This window comes from Nematostella vectensis, chromosome 3 (assembly GCF_932526225.1).
Source record: "Nematostella vectensis chromosome 3, jaNemVect1.1, whole genome shotgun sequence".
Lineage (NCBI taxonomy): Eukaryota > Metazoa > Cnidaria > Anthozoa > Actiniaria > Edwardsiidae > Nematostella > Nematostella vectensis.
Genome location: NC_064036.1, coordinates 1,427,140 through 1,446,805, shown reverse-complemented (window position 1 = coordinate 1,446,805; position 19,666 = coordinate 1,427,140). Strand labels below are relative to the sequence as shown.

General features: G+C 39.9%; 3 protein-coding genes across 4 annotated transcripts; 1 reads left to right on the top strand and 2 right to left on the bottom strand.

The window, feature by feature from the left end:
- Positions 1-22: 22 nt before the first annotated feature.
- On the bottom strand, positions 23-1,598 carry LOC116621099. Its single transcript, XM_032386997.2, has one exon. The coding sequence runs from the start codon at positions 1,481-1,483 to the stop codon at positions 95-97; it is 1,389 nt and encodes a 462-aa protein (XP_032242888.2). The 5' UTR covers positions 1,484-1,598; the 3' UTR covers positions 23-94.
- Positions 1,599-4,231: 2,633 nt separating this feature from the next.
- On the top strand, positions 4,232-11,417 carry LOC5517054 (DBH-like monooxygenase protein 1). The gene is made up of 14 exons (XM_032387003.2): positions 4,232-4,577; positions 5,022-5,168; positions 5,629-5,805; positions 6,415-6,498; positions 6,914-7,099; positions 7,702-7,804; positions 8,107-8,273; positions 8,867-8,939; positions 9,251-9,336; positions 9,508-9,546; positions 9,869-9,928; positions 10,006-10,130; positions 10,400-10,517; positions 10,984-11,417. Exons 1-14 carry the CDS (start codon positions 4,308-4,310, stop codon positions 11,122-11,124), a joined length of 1,776 nt encoding a protein of 591 aa, XP_032242894.2. The 5' UTR covers positions 4,232-4,307; the 3' UTR covers positions 11,125-11,417.
- LOC5517055 (aquaporin-9) lies at positions 11,209-19,337 on the bottom strand. 2 transcript variants are annotated; one of them, XM_048725185.1, is made up of 8 exons: positions 19,190-19,337; positions 16,589-16,687; positions 15,824-15,950; positions 13,894-14,031; positions 13,419-13,537; positions 12,731-12,948; positions 11,710-12,476; positions 11,209-11,605 (listed from the first exon to the last, which is right to left on the bottom strand). In XM_048725185.1, the coding sequence occupies exons 2-7, from the start codon at positions 16,682-16,684 to the stop codon at positions 12,299-12,301; spliced, it is 876 nt and encodes a 291-aa protein (XP_048581142.1). In that variant the 5' UTR covers positions 16,685-16,687; positions 19,190-19,337; the 3' UTR covers positions 11,209-11,605; positions 11,710-12,298. The 2 variants fall into 2 exon arrangements, with proteins under 2 accessions (XP_048581142.1, XP_048581143.1); XM_048725186.1 differs by lacking the exon at positions 13,894-14,031.
- Between the last annotated feature and the right edge of the window lie 329 nt (positions 19,338-19,666).

Here is a 19,666-nt window from a genome sequence, read left to right as displayed (position 1 = left end):
CCTCTGCACCTCCCCCCCCCCCCCCCCCACTGTCTTAAAAGATTCGTTTTGATTCTGTGTTTTGCCATGTAGGCACTTTTTCAGCAATTCATCATCACTCAGTCTGAGATAGATTGGCTTTAGGTAAGCCAGAACCATGCTTGAAGGTCTTGGTCTTATTTGCACTGCCCCTCTTATAACCACACCAACTATTTGGTCCATCAGGACAATAGTCATGAAGAACTACCTTGTCATTAGATGCACAGTGAAATAAGGTGGCATAAATAGCTTTCTTCATTCCTTTCAGGTCATCGAGATTTGATCGTATGGCAATGCCATAATAGTTTTGCAGTTTGTCTATCATGGCATCAGTCAACTTTCCCTTTCCTCCAATTCCCGCATTTGTTTTTTTCAATTTCCGCAGTGCTGTTCCCATCCTCTTTTGAACGTGTCCAACGCATTCTTTTTTTTCTACAACTACATCGTCATCTTCATACATATGTTCAACTTCAGTATGGCTCTTAAAATCACCATCAGCATTAAGTTCAGAGTATCTGAGCTTGTGTTTATCAATGGAGCGGCTGAACAGGCGACTAGCTCCAACCGACTCCATGCCAGGGGCAGAGCCATGGTAGTTGGCATTGCACTTGAAGCTGTGCTCTGCCCACCATGTTTTGTAGGCAATACTCTCTTTGTCAAGATTTGGATGCTGCTGACATTGCTTGCATGACTGGGACAGGGCTTCAGTGTCCAAGACCTTTCCATTATCCATGGAAATGACTGTGACGCATCCATTTTTTGAGCAAAACCCTCTTTTTTGCCATGTACCATCACATGATACCCCACAATTTACAATATCATCTGCACTAGCAGCTTTCTGATCTTTAATTTCAATGGCTGCTCTCTTCATTGTTTCACTAGCAATAGCTTTAATATGCTTACTAATAGTTTTTGAGTTCTTGGAATATGCTCGTGCGGTTGGAGGTGGCGGCATGTTCATCAAGGTACAAAACCTTTTTGCTCCACTGTGGCCTTTACCAAGCGATCGCATGGAATAAACCAGGTGCCTGTTTACTTCATAACTCTTCGCTTGCTTTTTCGAAGTGAAAAACTCTGTTTTCCAGCCACACGAAGAACACAATAGCCTAAGACTGGAAGCACAGCCTTTCCTTTGAAGTTGATTTTCCATCAACGTAAGACTGGAATCGGCACACTCACTGCAGCGACGAGAATACAATATCTCACTGAGTATTTCTATATCAATGAGCCTGTATCCAGTGATAAAAGGTTCCCCTGACTGTTCGTGGAAAGATGTAGACAATTTTGGGACGTCTTTAGATAGTTTTTTAGACGAAACAGATCGCCTAGAGGACGTGTTGACATCAACACGTGTCTCGTCGACATCGTCTTTCTTGGCTATTTTAGGCGACGTTTCTTGCAATTTTGTGTGCTGATTGCCCGAGAATCTTCTCTTTGGTCGTCTAACACTTCGATTTTTAGGCATAATAGACTTCTTATGATGAGATTTAGAAGATATTAAACGTATAACGATCGAGAAACTTGGAAGAAATTGTAAATACTTGCAAAATGTGTTCCAACTGTGTTCCAAAACGAGGTTAGGACCTAGTCTACCTCTATACAGTATAACACAGGAAGTCCATGCAATGGAAATAATTTTTCCGATTAGTATGGCCCGTTTTCATTGGAAAAAGGACGCCAAAACAATGCGTTGACCCTGGCAACCAGGGAACGACCTTCAGAAAATCGCAAAAAAAGGAATGAAAATGTTTTTTTCCAGAAATACATCTAATCACGAATAAAGCAGAGATAATTTCTAGGCTAAATCAACTGGAAATTTTTTTTTGTCAATTTACTTCAAACTTGAAGTTTTTTTTTAGTATCATACCGCCTTTTAAAAGAGGGTATGATACCCAAGACAACAAAAATTTTAAGGAAAAGACTTAGCAGTTTTATTATTTCACACATCATTAACCTCATTGAGACTAATCATTCGATACCAATTTTGGCAGTTACTGTTGCTATGGTAACCAAGCCACACCCAAAATACATAATTTTAATGCTCTTACGGTAACAGCTCTAGCTCTGAAACTATAATTGGAACACAAACCAAACTAAGGATATTAATTGCTAATACCTCAAACTATGTAATGAACCTAAAATTGCTATATAGTTGACATAAATGGAAAATTATCAAGTAAACAAACAAAAAGCTTATAATTTTAACCAGCATTCTTTGGTAAAAAGCCTTCATATTACTAAGCATTGTAAAAAATTTCAAGGTTTTTGAGGTTCATTACACTACAACACTATCAATAATTATTCCTGCCAAATTTCATGCAATAATATTAAAAACACAGGAACTAGTGAGTGTTACGCTGAGCCATACATTAACGGAATTAATATTTTGAGAAAAATGCATTTTAAATTATGAAATAAATAATTCCTTATAATTACAACACCTGCAGCTAAATCAATGCACTAAAATGATCCTGCACAATATCTTGGTCCTTCTTGCTGCTGTTTCTTGTCTTCCTTCCTCTTCCTTTGACCACCTTTCTTCTTTTCTTTTGTATGTCTCTCTCCTTGTACTCTGCACCATAAATACGTCCTAAGTCTAAAGCAGTGCAACCTGAATTAGTATACTTGCCAGCATCTATTTTCAATCGCCTGAAGAGATCTACAACAGTTGCTGATCCTTGATTGAAGTGTGCCACTGCATCATAAAGTCCAAATTCTAGGACAGGTCGAGCCACAAACACTTCTTTTGGCACACGCTGCCAAATCATTTCATTAAAGTACCATGGTAGACTACATTAAAGAGATATGTGGTATTTTGTATTCATCTTTGAATTATAACCTGCGAGCAAGACTTGCATAACGAGAAAAAGCGAGAAAAAAAATGAAATTAGCAAACCGTCTTACACGCTAGCATTATTTGGGGAATATAAACGCAGTTAAGTGATGGACTCATTATTGGTCGCATTTTAAATCAGTTCCCCGCTATGTCTATCAGAATTGTTTTCCTTATATCGGCGGTTCGTTTGACTCGTGTCACAGTTGGTGCCACATCTCCCCAAGAGATTCTTTTCGGACCATAATTCATTCAAGTTCACTAATCTACCAGCTTTAACTATAAAAAGTATGCCGTTGCCCTCTCATTCATTCTTTGTTGGAAATCTGGACGGCTATTGCTGCTTATCGTACCGGGGGCGTAGCTAAGCCGGACTCAGTCAGAATTGTGGGGACAATCTCTTAAAAATGCAAATAAAAATATAACGAAATTAACCCGAATAATCGTAAAGCAGCAACATTTATGTGGCAGGCTAAAAGATAAAACGGCCCCGGGATACTGAGACACGCACCCTTGCGTGTAATGTCGTGTCGTGTCGGGTGAGCAAATGGATAACACAAATTATTTTATTTTTCCTTGTTGTTTACATCGGATAAATTGATGCACATGAGTAACTGAAAGACTTAATGATTAAAATGAGTTTTTTTTTTATAAATGACTCTAATTGAGTCAACTGATTGCAAAAACAATTGGATTTTAATTACGCGCCAAAAGAACGTATATTTCAATCGATTGAATGCGTTTATTGTGTACTCATTTATTGTTATTGAAGGGCAACAGCGAAAATGTTACGTTGGTGTCGATGAACGTATAACAATTCAATACACATTTTCGATGGAACTTTTGGTAAAAATAATGTCCCTTTTCCGTACAGCAAAAGATATAGAACAGACAGGTTTATCACAGTAAACATCAGCCCCCCGCATTATTCATTGCAAGATTTGTTGTCCCAAGGTCGGTTCATTGTCGAGTCGACTTTACAACACCTTCTTGATGTATCATAAAACATTGATGCTTAAAAAAACAACCAGTATAATAGCTATGAAAAGTATGGTTTTGAATTAATCATTTATGAGTATAACGTTGATAGCGGCTGTATTCTATTCTCTATTGTTTTTGCGTCTATGTTACTTCAACTTTGAATTTAGGTTACTTGTGCTTTATTTTGCTTATGTACCGCCATGTGATGGTTTGAAAGCTTTATTAATGAAACCTTTTAAAATCTCGTGAGGATTTTTAACCCATTTAGGAACAATAAATGCATTACGTAATGCGCAATGGTCTATTTTAGTCCTTCTATTATGTACAATTACGTCATTGTGTTAGCAAGACTGGCCAATTACTTTGCAGAAAGATTCTTAAGAACAAATAAGACTCGGTTTATTAGCTTACTGCACGCACTGAGTCATCGGTAGGGCAATCAACAGCAACCGTTGTGGTTTTCTTGGCTCCTAAAATGCTACAATACCTCGCTCTTTTCCTCCTTCTTTTTGTCGGTGCTCAGGCGGTGGTTGATCTGGACGAGTATGTGAACTCGGCCTTCTTGGATGGCGCCGAGAAAGTCAAGTTGTACTGGAATGTGAATCACGACGAGAGCAGTGTGAAGTTTGCTCTTCGAGTTCAGGCCACAGGGTGGGTAGGCTTCGGTATCTCTGCCGGGACCGGCAACATGGTTGGCTCGGATGTAGTGATGGGATGTGTGAAGGATGGCAAGGGATACTTGCAGGTAAGTAGTAATAAAGAAGTTTTTAAGCATTTTTTTACTTACCGTGCGGGTTTGTTTGCAGTTTGCATTTACTACGTCAATGGGTTTTATTGAAGACCTTTTGACTTCTTCGATTGGAATGTTCATTATCATTATGATTTGTTATGTAATACGGAGTAGTATATGTTGATGGTTATGTAATACGGAGTAGTTATATGTTTCTTGGTTGACCAGGGCGTAAAGGAAAACAAATGCTAGAACTGAGATGTTAAGTTTGTTTGTGAGTTTGATTTTTGTTGTGACAAATTCTTTTTTTGCCCCTCCGCCCCTGATTCTTCTATTGTGACAAATCCTTTCCTTACTCCCCCCCCGCCCCTGATTCTTCTATTATGTGACAAATCCTTTCCTTACCCCTCCGCCATTGATGTTTATTCACTTTTAGTGTTTTCCCGTGCTATTTTACAGGACCGCTATGCTGATAGCAAATCCCTTCCATCGCTGGATAGCAGCCAAGACTGGCATTTGCTGGAGTCGAGCGAAGAGAACGGCTTCACGACCCTGTCTTTTCACAGGAAATTCTACACGTGTGACACCAAGGACAATAAGATTGAGGTAGGATTGCCGGCATTCCAGACGCATACCCAAGATTTGACGAGGAGGACTGGGGAGGGTGTTGCACAGTCATTACCCAAGATTTGACTAGGAGGACTGGGGAGGGTTACACAGTCATTACCCAAGATTTGACGAGGTGGACTGGGGAGGGTGTTGCACAGACATTGTCATCATATCAAAAAAGGATAGTAATTGATGATTCTTCAATAGGAAATGGCCCACGTTTTGACAGCCAAGGGGTATTGGGAGGGGGGGGGGGGGGGTGCATGGTCATCCTGTGTACCCGCCTGTCATCTACCCGACTTCGTGCTTATAAACAGAAAATATATACCACCAGCTTTTCAAATAAGGCTCAATATGGCCACATTTTGGAGAAGTCTTAAAGCCAACAATCTAAATGTGCAACCTCGGTATCCTCTTAAAGAAACTTCCTCACATCTCTTGCCGTTGACGTGTCTAGGATGGCTCTGTACGGGTAGTCTACTCCTATCACGACACCAAAGATCCCGACATATCGGACGACAGCACCTTCCTGTACCACTCGGCGCGTGGGTCTCGTACCTTGATCCTCCTCAATGTGCACAAGAAGAAACCTCAGCTGCCAGCCCAACTCAGCCATTTCGACTTGCGACACAACGTGAGTGGGTGGGCGCTAAGCCATGTTACTTGTGATGACCCGCGCTAGCAGCATCAGCATGGCTGCCGAGACGCTGGCCCAGCTAAACTGGCGCTGTCCGTAAACCATGTTACGCCGATGTTGGCGTGTAATAAGATGGCTGTCTGATGTCATGAGGACGAGACTGCTATACTGCTGCTGATGATGGTGGATGTGATGATGATGCGGTGGCGATAAAAGTGATGACGATGGTGTGGTATGGTGATGACAGTGATAATTGAATGACAAATGCGGTGGGGGTGGTAGTAATGATTAGAGACGAATATGATGACGATGATGCCATTGTCACATGATGGTGATGATGTGTAATGCTGCTGCTGATGCTAGGATTACGGCGACGTCGATGATAACACTGTTGATGATGATGATGACAATGACAATGATGATAATTTTGGTAAATGATGTCAGATAAGCATGGTGATAATGATGATATGCTTATGATAATAAGACGAGAAAGCAAAAATGATAACGATTATGGTTGCAATGTTGCTGCTTTTTTTATTGTGGTGATATTGATGCTCGTAAATATTTACAATATGGTTATGGTATGACTTTATTTGTTTTTACCAGCTCACAATCCCTTCCAGGCTAACGTCGTATATGTGTAAGCCTTTTGAGTTCCCACAGCCGGCCAGCAAACACCACATCGTCAAGGTATAGAAAAGCACTCTTACGTGACAATAAATGACCGGAAAATTTAGTGAAGCCTGACACTTTAATACGAAAACCGCTACCAAACAACAGAAAAAATATCCACATAAAATGCTACTAGTAACAGTGATAACAGCTACAATCACAAAAAAACCCTGGTACATTCAATTCGAATCCCACTGCCAAACAACAATATCCATATCAGGTCGTCGTATGTCAGCTATAAGCACCAGTGATGACAGCTAGTATCTCACTAAAACTCTGGTACTTTCAATACAAATACCATTTCAAAGCTCAGGCTATTGATTGCTATCGGGTTATTTCATTCAGCTAGCAGTTAACATGAAAAATATGATTTGTTCTGATTGTTCTGATATGATTTGTTCTGATTATTACAATTGTTTGGGTTATATTCCAGTATATGCCTCTCATAAACTCCAAAAATCTTGGGCGTGTCCACCACATGTTGGTGTACGGCTGCCATAGCTCCTTCCCACGCTCCAATCTGTCACATGTTGGGGAATGTACCGATAAAAATATGCCCCCTGCTATACAGAGGTGTTCCGGGGCAGCACCCATAGCAGCATGGGCTATAGGAGGAGAGGTATGAGACGTAACACCCCAAAAACCACGCCCTCCTCCCTACAACCATCACCACGCCCTCCTCCCTACCACCACCACCACGCCCTTCCCCTATCACCACCACCACGCCCTTCTTCCTACCACCACCACGCCCTCCTCTCTACCACCACCACCACGCCCTCCTCTCTACCACCACCACCACGCCCTCCTCCCTACAACCACCACCCCCTTCTCTCTACCACCACCACCACGCCATACTCCCTACCACCACCATCGGGTGGGCCCCGATGTCTGCGATGGTGATACCCCCACGTCAGGAGGAGTGTGACGTATGTCACAGCAGCTTTTGCTGCTCATTAGGGCAAAAGGCGCAAATCGTCGATCAATTTAAATTCTCAGTACACTGAATGAAAAACAATAGTAAGAATATACCGTAAGTGGTCGTAACAAAGTAACAAATGTTAGTACTATTAGGCATAAAATAGTTATATAATTATTCCGCCCCACCCCTTCTATTCAGGCTGCCGCATTAACAAACCAAAAATATGGACATTTCCAACACCCGCGCAAGTGAGATTCAGAACTCTTCAGGAGCCTGTACATACGCCATGTTGTTTTTGTCAGGATTTCTATTACCCCGAGCACGTTGGGCTGGCATTTGGTGATGGTCACGGCCCGCGCTACGTAGTTCTAGAAATCCACTACGACAACCCACAGAACGATTCAGGTAAGCGGGATATTAAAGAATGTCGATCAGGCAATACTTTATCATTACTATCTAAATGTAAAATCAGTTGATCGGTTGATTGGATCCAGCGTACTCTATGAACGATCATTTTCGTAAAAAAGGAAGGTATTTTCGGTCAAAATGATTTGCATAACAGCCTTTGCCGGTTCACATCGCTCAAGTTGTGATCGAGCGTAAGACTCGTGTTACTTTCACGGACGACATCATTGGAACATACCCTAATACGGGGGATTCGTTCTCTTACATCATGGCCTCTTGGTGACTCGGTATTACTTTCACAGGTGTCTACGACGACTCGGGCATCCGCTTCTTCTTCACGAACAAGACTCGACAGTTCGACGCCGGGATCCTGTGGACCGGGTGGGCCCCGATGTCTGCGATGGTGATACCCCCACGTCAGGAGGAGTGGACGTCCATTGGTTACTGCCCCTCCAACTGCACAAGACTGGTGAGTCTTGATTATATCATTTTCGCCATACAAGAAAGGAGCCGTTGTGGCGATCATAAAAGTACAAAAATATTGCATACATTTTCACATAATGTTGGAAAATAGCTTTGTTTTGTATCCATCTATTATGTCTGTGTGGTTGTGGTTTGGTGAACAACTCGTTTTTCTGTCCTCTCGAATCCTCGTATTTTTCCAATGAAAAGCCACGGCTCTCTGGAAATCTTCTACAAATACTATTAAATCTTTCAAGCAAAGCTGTCAAACGATACGCGAATGGGCTCAGGACTGAGGGAAACCACAAAATGTTCGCTTTTTAAATCCACAACCTCGTCCAATTCATTATTTGCTCGCACAACTTTATTAACAATTTTCCTAGCAGCTGAAATAAGGAATGAGAAATTCTGCCGTGAAAATCATCTATATCAAAGGTCGAGAGTTAAAACAATTCTTCATAACAAAATTTGCATTACTCAACAAACGGTTTCAGTGCACCCTGGGTACCAGAGGCTCCAAGCTTCACTACCAAAGAGAACGATAATAGGGAATGTAAGTTAGTAGTGTTTATCTCTTATCACAACATTGTTTTTGCTCAGGGATTTGAAAAGAGCTCCCTCCCCGACAAGGGGATCAAAATTTTTGCAGGCATGGAGCACACGCATTTGCAAGGTGAGTCGCTAAGTCAAGGAGAGTGCCGACATCGCCCAACAGGGGAAAGGAAATATCTCCTTTTACCATGATCATCGCTTCCCTTTGTGAAACCCTCCTTAAACATTCTCGTTGGGCTCACTACAATCAGCTAGAGCACAACCTTCCCCACCCCCTCACCCAGTGTAAAACTAAAAGACCCCCCTAAAAATATCTTGCGCTTTGACACCCCTCTCCAGACAGATGCACTCTAGATCATTTCGTACCTCTCCATCTCATGAATTCTCCCCTACCCGTAATGCCATTGATTTGCCATGCTATGTGAATTGCAGGGATTAAGGTTTGGACTAGGCATGTACGCGATGGGAAAGAGCTGCCAGAGATAATAAGAGAGGAACACTACGACTTTAACTACCAGGTACAACGCCCTGCAGAGCTAAGATGTCATGAAGGCGGTGAATGAGATTACAGAGCGCAATGTGCAAAGCGCGTGTACCATCAGTTAAGATGTGTAACGTACGGTATATATAGAAACTACTTTATAATGTGTAGGCGTTGAACACTTAATCACGAAAACACGTGTTTACAGGAATTCCAAGTTCTTCGAAATGAGGTTCATGTCAAACCGGTGAGTTCAACACATCGACCATTCCCGGGGACCAATAGAATCCGACCTCCCCTCCGTCCGAGATTATGCTTACCTCGAGCGCCCAACCTCAACCCCACCCTCCCTCCCCCCCCCCCCTTACACACACACGCACACACACGAATCTTAAATTCTTCATTTGCTCGCGCGAAAATTTCCAGGTGGTTCTAGGTCCGATCTTCTAATTCTTTATTTACTCACAATTTTATGGCATATTTTCTATTTGCTTGCCTAATTTTGATTATTCATTTATGTCGCAAGTGTTCGAATACCGAACCTAAGTATTTCTACATTTGATTACAAGGGAGATGATATCATTCAAATGTGCAAATACCAGACAAAGAACAAGAACTACCCAGTTGTGGTAAGTTGAAAGATAACAGTCATATAACTCACAGTAATATCGCCACTCACTGAGATGGGTTCCCTGTCTCTCGGCAGGGTGGCCTCGGTACAACTGAAGAGATGTGCATGTCGTTTCTGCTCTACTACCCGCAAGTGGACCTTGCCAAATGCTTCACGGTCAACAACGTGCTCAGCGCGTTTGCGGCTAAAGTCAGCCCGTGGTAATCCAGCTCAGACCACTTTTACATTATGCCCTTGTTCCAAACTTTGTCCTACAGCTAGGTGTAACCAGATTTCCCCCGCTTTACGCTTTTATTTTTGTCCTCTCATACGTTCGGAGCAGTCTTTAGGGGAGGGGGCACGATGCAGATACACTGAAACTAGGGGGGGGGGGGCATCTTCACCTCTACTGATCAATTTTCGGGACTACAGCTCTGTATGAACAACGACACAAATGTATCTAAGACTTAGTCGGACGGTTTTGTTCCAGGGGAAATGCTTCTGGGATCACGTGGGGCGAAGACCAAGTGCAAGTGTATCGAGACCTACTGGGCCAATCAGAAACAATTTATTCAGATTGTCAATTCAGCGACACATCTAAACTTAGGGTATGTCAAATAAAGAACGGTGTGTAGATAGGGGTGAGAGGAGCGGGGGGGAAGTGTACCCCCTCCCCACCCCCTCTTTTCTTCTCAAGGGGAAGCCATATCGTAGACTTCTCGCACCACTGCCAGCAACTCCTGCCAATGCGACGGATAGTGTGTTAGACGAGCCAGGAATAGTGACGGATAGTGTGATAGACAGGCCAGGAATAGTGACGGATAGTGTGATAGACGAGCCAGGAATAGTGACGGATAGTGTGATAGACGAGCCAGGAATAGTGTGATAGACGAGCCAGGAATAGTGTGATAGACGAGCCAGGAATAGTGTGATAGACGAGCCAGGAATAGTGACGGATAGTGTGATAGACGAGCCAGGAATAGTGACGGATAGTGTCATATATGGGTTAGAAGTAAATGCTAGAAAAGAATTAAAGTGGAATAAGAGAGATAATTCTATTCTTTCCTATTCTAGCTTGGAATGATACCGAAGCCGAAAGTGACCAACCCACTAAAGCCAAGTCCTTCGCCATGCGACGTCAGCTCCACCACTGGAAGCCCGAATATCTCTGGTCTTCTGATTCTTGCTTTCTATGCGTTTTCTCTCTTGTTGTAGCGAAATTCACTGGTCTCAACATGTTTTGTTGCTGTTGCAAAATACATTTCAATACATTTCTTTTACGTCATTACATTTACCCTCTTTTATTCATGAATGATTTATTAGTTTGATGATTTATTGAATGGTATAAAAAGGTGCAATTAGTTTTTTGATTACATGGAAATCTGTTTAGAAAATAATCTTGTAGATTCAAGTTTTCAACCACGGAGGTTAGCTCCTTATCTAGTCAGACTTTTGATACACTGTAAACGAGATCGTGTGATTATGAATAAAATTTCCGCATTTTGCGACGTTTTGTTTGATCTTATTATCAGGGACACTTCCCTATTATTATAAAAGATAAATAATTGGTATTTGTTTTGGTCTATTGAAAAAAATCTGGGGTGTTGTCAATTTCGCAAATCCAGCACAGAAATCAGATGTTTTATCTGCCTTTGATGTAAAAAGTCCTAGCTCTTACCTTATACACAGTATACACCTATTTCAAATAAGTGGTATAACTAGATAGACTACAGGCAAGCTGTAGAAAAACTAGATGGTCTGCGTAGGGGTGGTGTAGACAAGGTATGAATCAACATACACCTTTTTCCAATAATGTTGATTCATACATTATTTCAAATAAGGTTGCACTTATAAACCCATGTGTCGTAACCCGCGGTGGTTCATGGGTAGCGTATCAACGGCTAAATCTTGTATCTGAAAGCCATGTGAATGTTCATAAGAACATGAACAAGAATTCTACAGCTTTCGAAACCTGAATTTGTATTTTATTTACGCTTATTTACTTTTTTACTTGATACCCATAAAGCACTGCGGGTTACGATACACATATTCTCTGAGAGCAACCTTATTGGAAAAAGGTGTATGTATGTATGCATCAGACAGCGACTAACGCGTAACTCTTTTTCAGGCCCAAATATCAAGCTACAGTATAACAAGCAACGGTTGAATATATATTCTTAAAAAGAGCATATACATTTTTATAATTCTATAGACCTTTTATCCCTCACCTGAGTAGGATTTATCGGTCCTTAACTAACCACCCCTACCATACCCTAACGGGACCCTAACCTACTGTGATACCCTACTGTGCTATACCCTACCCTACCCTAAAGTGCTAAAATCTGTTATATCCTACCTCTCTCTGTGCGGCCTCTAATATATGTTGCCTTCATTCCTGACCTGCAATACTCTTGTAGCCCCTTTCTTTGGTATTGATGGCCACTGACTCTCCCATATGGCCATCCCCAGGGTGATGTATCTCAACAAAGAGCATGTAGATAAGAGCACCAGCTACACCACCGACAAGACATGCGACCACAGGTACCCAGGCGAAGCTGTGATACACACTAGAAAAGGATACGCAAATAAGTCAAAGCTAAGTATTTGAAACTATTTTTAAATCTTTAAGTCATTTTGCATTGTCTAGTGCTCTGAATCCCTACCTTGCATAGACAAAGAAAGAAAAAAAACATGAAATGGAGGCCCATTTTGTCCGGAATAAATATTAGGGGGGGAGGGGGGGCTAGTAGATACTGGCACTGTTTGCAATGAGCTGTACTCCTATACAAAAGGGGCTTTTTTCGGGGAGTCAGCAACTTACGTGAACACCTCTCCACCCCAACCTGCCATGGCCGTAAAAAGCCTGGGCCCTAGGTCTCTTGCAGGGTTGATAGCATAGCCACAGTTAAAGCCAAATGCAGTCCCGATACAAAACACAGTGAGCCCAATAAGGATGGGTGCAGTGCCCTTGTCAGGGGCGTTGTTGTGTTTGTCCAGAATGGCAAAGATACATCCAGTCAGGAGCATGGTACCAAATACCTGGAAATGGTGCAAGAAATAAACTGCATGATACACACTGTAAACTGGAATAAATTTAGGACTATATTTGCTTTCGTGCTTTTCTAGATTTTCATTGCCTAAAGCCATAAAGCACTGCCATATTGTTTGAAACTGTTAAGAAACAAAACTCTTCAATTATGTGTTTCCATGTATCCCCCCTCCCCATGACAAGGGATTATAACATGTTTGTACAACAGTGCTACTAAACACATGTTCTGATTGGAGTTTGTGGTGCACAAGCTGGATTCACAGCATTTACATTTTATTAGTTTAAATATTAAATAGCCCCTGTGCATTTGGCCTCCAATAGATGCTCATAAAAATAACATGCAATGTGTCATCAACAACAGCCTAAACATGACTGGCATTTCTTATTGAGAGAAATAACACAGTCAAAATTCTTGCAATGCTCAAACTCACTTCAGATTCCATAAAGCTGTAGAATATACCTGATCTCCAAAGGCTCCCTGGGTAGAGAGCCAAGGCTGTGGATAAGTGGCCCAGACACTAGCCGTGGCTTTCTCGCCAGTAACATGACGTATGCCATTGTCAAAATGATTCAATGCATCTGAAACGTACAGAGTAAAGAAAGCATAAAACATCATCAATATTGCTGTCTTTGTAATCATACCATTATCATCATCATTACTGTCTTGTTGTTATCATAATTATTACAATTGTCATCATCATTATTGTCTTTTTGTAATCATAATTATAACTATCATTAAGGTTGTTGCTGGCGATTCACAAAAGTTATGATTTAATTAACTCAAATATTGCAAAATGCAATTATACTACAATATATTATACTCTAGATCGTGGGAAATAATGAAGCGACTTTCATTTTAGGTTGGATTAAATTTCACAGTAATTGAATGGTGTTTAGCTTGCTACTGAAAAGTTTCCACCTCTTTCATTATTTACCATGATATACCCCATACACACAGGCAGAGGCTGCAAAAGCACCTAGCAACTGAGCAAGGCAATAGACAAGCACAAATCTCCATGGTAACCTCCTGGCAACAGCAAATGCCAATGTGACAGCTGGATTCATGTGTGCACCTGCATTTCAGACGATAAAAAAATGTCAGGAGAAGAGTGTTTGGAGTATCAGATAAAAACATGGTCATCTAAATAAATACAGAGACAAGGAGATGGGTTAAACCCTTCATTGATAAAAAAATTACAGGTCCCTAAAAATATTGGATCTGCTTCTCCCCCTTAATGAATGTTAGTAATTCCAGGGATCCAGAGCCATGGTGGTTATTGTAATGAAATCTGAGGGATAGAACAAGCATAAATACAGTACAATTCCATATGCAGGTCCATTTCTTGTATATATTATACATAAATCCACTCACATTACCACAAATCCCACAATTTGATTGGCTCCCGTACTCACTATCTATTGAGCCATAGATAGTGTAACCCAGCATAATTATAACATAACAATAAACAGTGTGTAAAACACTGTTACTGTCAGTACAGAGTCAAATATCTATTGACTCATAGAAAACTGTATGTTTGCGTGATACGTAACTGGAATTTGGGATATAAAAGTTTCTTTATCGTAGTTTTTAAAAATAGTCATACTATTTTTCTAACCTAATAGAAAACCTCGATATTTTGTTGTCAAAGTATGGACGTTATGTAGTTATCATAAACTGCTGCGTAACATTTGAACGCTGCAAATGTGTTTTGCCTTTTTTGCCTAGTTTTGCCCTATCGCACATTTTTTTGCCCTAGCTTGTTTTTGCCCTCTTTTGCCCTATCGCACACTTTTTTGCCTTATCACACACTTTTTTGTCTTTTTTTGCCCTATTGTGCGCCTCTCTAGAATCCTGCTATAAAAAATCGAAATTTAATCCAGGAAAATTCAGATTATGGGAGCTCTGTCATTGAACAATTTAGGCATCTAAAATTATTTTCATTATAGAATGTATATTTCTCCATGCTTTTAAGTTTGCAATATTCAAACTCGAACAGGGCAAATTCTTGTCTTGCATAAGAAGATGAGAAGCAAGAACTGAAAGTAGACAAATACCCGAGGAGTTTCAAATTATATCAACAGGCTGCCAGCAGCCATTCCTTTTTCTGAAATTACGTCTAGAAAAGTATATATATTATTCGCAATTGTTTTAGATTTCGCTAATATTCGTAACAGCTGGTTGATATTGTCTAGGGATAAAAAGTATGCTTAAATAGATAGAAAAAAACACTTCATACTGCATAAAAAGCACAATGAAAAAGCAGAAAGAGTGTGATGGCAAAATAAGGCAAAAAGGGAAAAAAAGGCAAAAAAGGTGCGATGAAGGCAAAAGGGCAAAGAATGGCAAAATAAGGCAAAAAAGGAGTGACGTAAACGGAAGTTTTGTGTTTTCTATTGTCGAAAAAAATTCTAACGCTGTTTATTGCTCCCGTCTGTTCACATCTATTTTCCTCTTTCTATAAAAAGGACAGCATCTTCAAGAAAATTTCAAGTGCATTCCATTTATGACATTGATCAAACTACAAAAGAAAAAAATTATTTTTAATTAGCAAAAAGATGGAGCAATGTTCATAAAAAAATGGGCTTTAAATGGCCCGTTTTTATGGCACTGTTTTTATTTTGATATATTTTTTAATGTTTTTGTTTTTTAATTTTTACTCTAAAATCTCTAACTTTGGATTCGAGATGCACATTAGGCAAACGTTATCCAAGTAAAATAAAAAGTGTGTAGCTTTCTCGAGATCAAAGTGATCATAAACTTAGCGTTAGAATTTTTGTTACGCTCTGGTGTGCAACACCGTGCGCAAGGCCATATCTATATTGCCAAAAGGACTTGGTGGACCTAATGCATCCAGTACTACATACCTGAAATACCTCCTGCCCAGTAACAACCAAGTGTAACTCCAATCCCCCAGCTGAAGTTAACGGAGAAAAATGTTCCCTTGGTCTCATTACTGAGAAGCATCTGAGCTATGGAGCCACATCCAAATGACTAGAATAGTAATAGCACTTGTCAATAGCTGTGTTTTGTTCTAAAGCATTTTCAATTGCTTCAAGATGCCAGCAGAGAGGAGGCCTTTGGTTCAGCAAAGGAAACATGCTTGGCATTTATGCAAGCTTCTGGAATGCCTTGTTTTGTGTTTATGCAAGATTAATCCAGGCAGATGAGAAAACTTGTTTGGTATTTATGCATTGAATTCAAACACATTTAAAACTTGTTCGGTTCTAATTCACTATGCAGTTGAGGGAAAGTTGCTATTTACATTTTCCTGTGCAGGATAATATATGCCCCCACCATGTATCTGTTATTACGGCAATTTGATAAAAACATAAAAAATGTGGATTGGATTCTTTATTGTAATAAAAAACAATTTGATGAGAGATTATTATCAATCCTACTGTGTTTTGGTAGAGTAGAATATTGATACTATAATGCATTTAATTACGAGACAAAACTTCAGAAAGGTCCACAGCTTGGAAGGAGGCACACAGCGCACTCTTGGTCCAAAATCACAAAAAACTGCCATATCAAATATTTTATTTTTCAAAAATATCTGTAGCCCCCTTTCTTGGCAAACCCTGGGCTAGAGGTGTTGTCTTACTTATCTATCTTTATAGATTATTACATACCACTAGTATAAATGTAGCAATGAATTCAGCCAGAAATGATCGAATGATAGGAGAATGAGTCCGCATCTTTAAAAAATATACTGGAGGTGGTGGCATTTTCTGAAAATAAGCAAAATATAACCATTCCTTTGTTATATAAATGATTAAGATTCATATATAATGTATTGTGGAAGATAAGATAAAAAAATCCAGAAAAAAATGTCCCTCCTATGCTATAGTTTTACTACTTGAAAGCCCAAGGACACTTCAAGCCCTTTAAGTATATACTGAGTGCCATTTTAGTATATACTAAGTGCCTTTTTTAGAATTATATGAGTGCCTTTGTAGTATATACTGAGTGCCTTTTTTAGTATTATATGAGTGCCTTTGTAGTATATACTGAGTGCCATTTTAGTATATACTGAGTGCCATTTTAGTTATACTGAGTGCCTTTTTTAGTATTATATGAGTGCCTTTGTAGTATATACTGAGTGCCTTTCTTAGTATTATATGAGTGCCTTTGTAGTATATACTGAGTGCCTTTTTAAAATATACTGAGTGCCCTTTTAGTATATACCGAGTGCCTTTTTAGTATATACTGAGTGCCATTTTAGTATATACTGAGTGCCTTTTTTAGTATTATATGAGTGCCTTTGTAGTATATACTGAGTGCCTTTTTAATATATACTGAGTGCCCTTTTAGTATATACTGAGTGCCTTTTTAGTATAAACTGAGTGCCCTTTTAGTATTATACTGAGTGCCTTTTTAAGTATTATACTGAGTGCCTTTTTAGTATATACTGAGTGCCTTTTTTGCATATACTGAGTGCCTTTTTAGTATATACTGAGTGCCTTTTTAGTATATACTGTGTGTCCTTATAGTATTATACTGAGTGCCTTTTTAGTATATACTGTGTGTCCTTATAGTATTATACTGAGTGCCTTTTTCGTATATACTGTGTGTCCTTATAGTATTATACTGAGTGCCTTTTTAGTATATACTGAGGTCCTTTTTAGTATATACTGAGTACCCTTTTAGTATATACTGAGTGCCTTTTTAGTATATACTGAGTACCCTTTTTAGTATATACTGAGTGCCTTTTTTAGTATTATACTGAGTGCCTTTTTAGTATATACTGAGTGCCACTTTAGTATATACTGAGTGCCTTTTTAGTATAAACTGTGTGCCCTTTTAGTATATACTGAGTGCCTTTTTAGTATATACTGAGTGCCCTTTTTAGTATATACTGAGTGCCTTTTTAGTATATACTGAGTGCCTTTTTAGTATATACTGAGTGCCGTTTTAGTATATACTGAGTGTCTTTTTTAGTATATTGTATTTGATTTACCCCTTGTCTACACCACGCCTACGCAGACCATCTAGTTTTTCTACAGTTTGTCTGAAGTCTTTCTAGTTATACCATTTTTAGTATACAATGAGTCACTTTTAGTATAAATTCCCTTTTTCACATTTGTCCTGTAGATATAGCTGTGAAAGGAGAGGGGAGATTTCCCACTTCAGGTTTTCCCTTGAGCATCATTCCCAACCCCCTCCACCTAAGATGGAATATTAGTCAACCAACTTATTTGGATATTTAGTAAATAAACCCCTTCTGGCGGCTGAGATATCGGCAGATAATGTCCAAGGATGAGAAATGGTAAGAAAAATAAACAGTTGGCAGAGAAGCGAAGCTTCGAGGGTATCACAGTGAGCCAAAGAAGGTGTTTATTTATTTTATATCCCAGTGACTACACTGGAAATGCGAAAAATGTATTCTGCACGCACTGACGTGCACTGGAATGTTTGCCATTCCCGAAAGATAACAATCCATGCAAGATTTCTTTTTCAATAGAACAAAAACTACAAGCTCAAAACTTGCATTTCAACTGATAGATTTACACCATAAACTGTTTCCTTATTGTTTTGCTGAGAGCTGGAATAGAAATTGAAGCAAAAGTTTTCAATTTTGAAATGTCTTCTGCGCGCGCGCTGACGTGCACGGGAATGACACCACGAGCGCGCGCTGCTGTGAAGTTCTTTGTCATTGCTTTTTCGTTCCCGTTTCAGGATAAATACTAAGAAAATAGATTGATGATAGTTCTATGAAAGAAATGAAACATTCTTTCTGTGCCTTCATAGGGTTTTGAAAACCATAGTGTTTGTTTGAGGAGTTATTGAGCAGACAAAAAGTGAGCTTTGACTGCACAAAAATGTTCACAGGACAGATATCACTTTGCCTGGACGTTATCGACTGATATTTGTCCTGTGAAAATGAGCACGTGACCCGTATTGACCAATGAGCGCGCGTGAAAATTCATCACTGGGATATGTGACAAATTCCTGCTGTCTTATTCATTGTAGCATATTTTGATCGCCTAGTGCCAAAAGCACTGACCATAAAAATTTAAAGAACGTAGACAAGTCCTTGCATTTTGCGCCAACAAACCATAAGTCTTACCCTTGGTACCAGAGTCTGCAGTTTTGTTCGTTTACTATGCGCCCTCAGGTTCGCCAGTAAAGCACATAGTAAACGAAGCTTGAGACTGGTACCCAGGGTGCAAGACTTTAGTTCAAATCAAATCAAAGGTTCAATTTATAGAAATAAACACATGAATACTTACGCTGGCCTATGGCTTAATGTAGCGCCTCGCTAAAGCAGAGACACACTGCTAGGGTTAAATACGTGCTGAAGAAGCTAAAAATACCCCCGATCCGCAAGTACCGTATAATCATTTAGTGGTGGTATCACGTGAATTACAAACAGGCAACCCAACGTCCCAGACATGAGCTAAAACAACACAGGCTACCCGTTGATTTTGTATTTTAGCGAAGGTAGGTAACCAAAAGGTGACCGAAAAACGATGGCTAAATTGGCACTAAATTGGAAGTCACTGTGCAAGTCAAGACACATGCACTCAGCATATTTCTCAACCGTTTGTTTGCTAAGCGATATGTTATCATACCTCGTATTACACTTAATTTTCGCAACGTCAAAATTTCGCGATTTTGAGATGGCGATATTTCGCAGATCACTTTAAATTCGCGATTTCGCGATTTTGGGATATAACGTCAAGCAAAACAAGCGGAATTAAAATGTG

What these genes read in the sequence shown, in the direction of transcription:
- LOC116621099 (XM_032386997.2), bottom strand. Translation starts at nt 1,483, where the DNA reads ATGCCTAAAAATCGAAGTGTTAGACGACCAAAGAGAAGATTCTCGGGC.
- LOC5517054 (XM_032387003.2), top strand. Translation starts at nt 4,308, where the DNA reads ATGCTACAATACCTCGCTCTTTTCCTCCTTCTTTTTGTCGGTGCTCAG. An exon ending in CATGGGCTATAGGAGGAGAG is followed by an intron (nt 7,100 to 7,701) that starts GTATGAGACGTA and finishes TGTTTTTGTCAG; the next exon opens with GATTTCTATTACCCCGAGCA. An exon ending in ACTACGACTTTAACTACCAG is followed by an intron (nt 9,337 to 9,507) that starts GTACAACGCCCT and finishes ACGTGTTTACAG; the next exon opens with GAATTCCAAGTTCTTCGAAA.
- LOC5517055 (XM_048725185.1), bottom strand. Translation starts at nt 16,684, where the DNA reads ATGCCACCACCTCCAGTATATTTTTTAAAGATGCGGACTCATTCTCCT. An exon ending in CTGGGCAGGAGGTATTTCAG is followed by an intron (nt 14,032 to 15,823) that starts GTATGTAGTACT and finishes TCTGAAATGCAG; the next exon opens with GTGCACACATGAATCCAGCT. An exon ending in TGTGTATGGGGTATATCATG is followed by an intron (nt 13,538 to 13,893) that starts GTAAATAATGAA and finishes TGTACGTTTCAG; the next exon opens with ATGCATTGAATCATTTTGAC.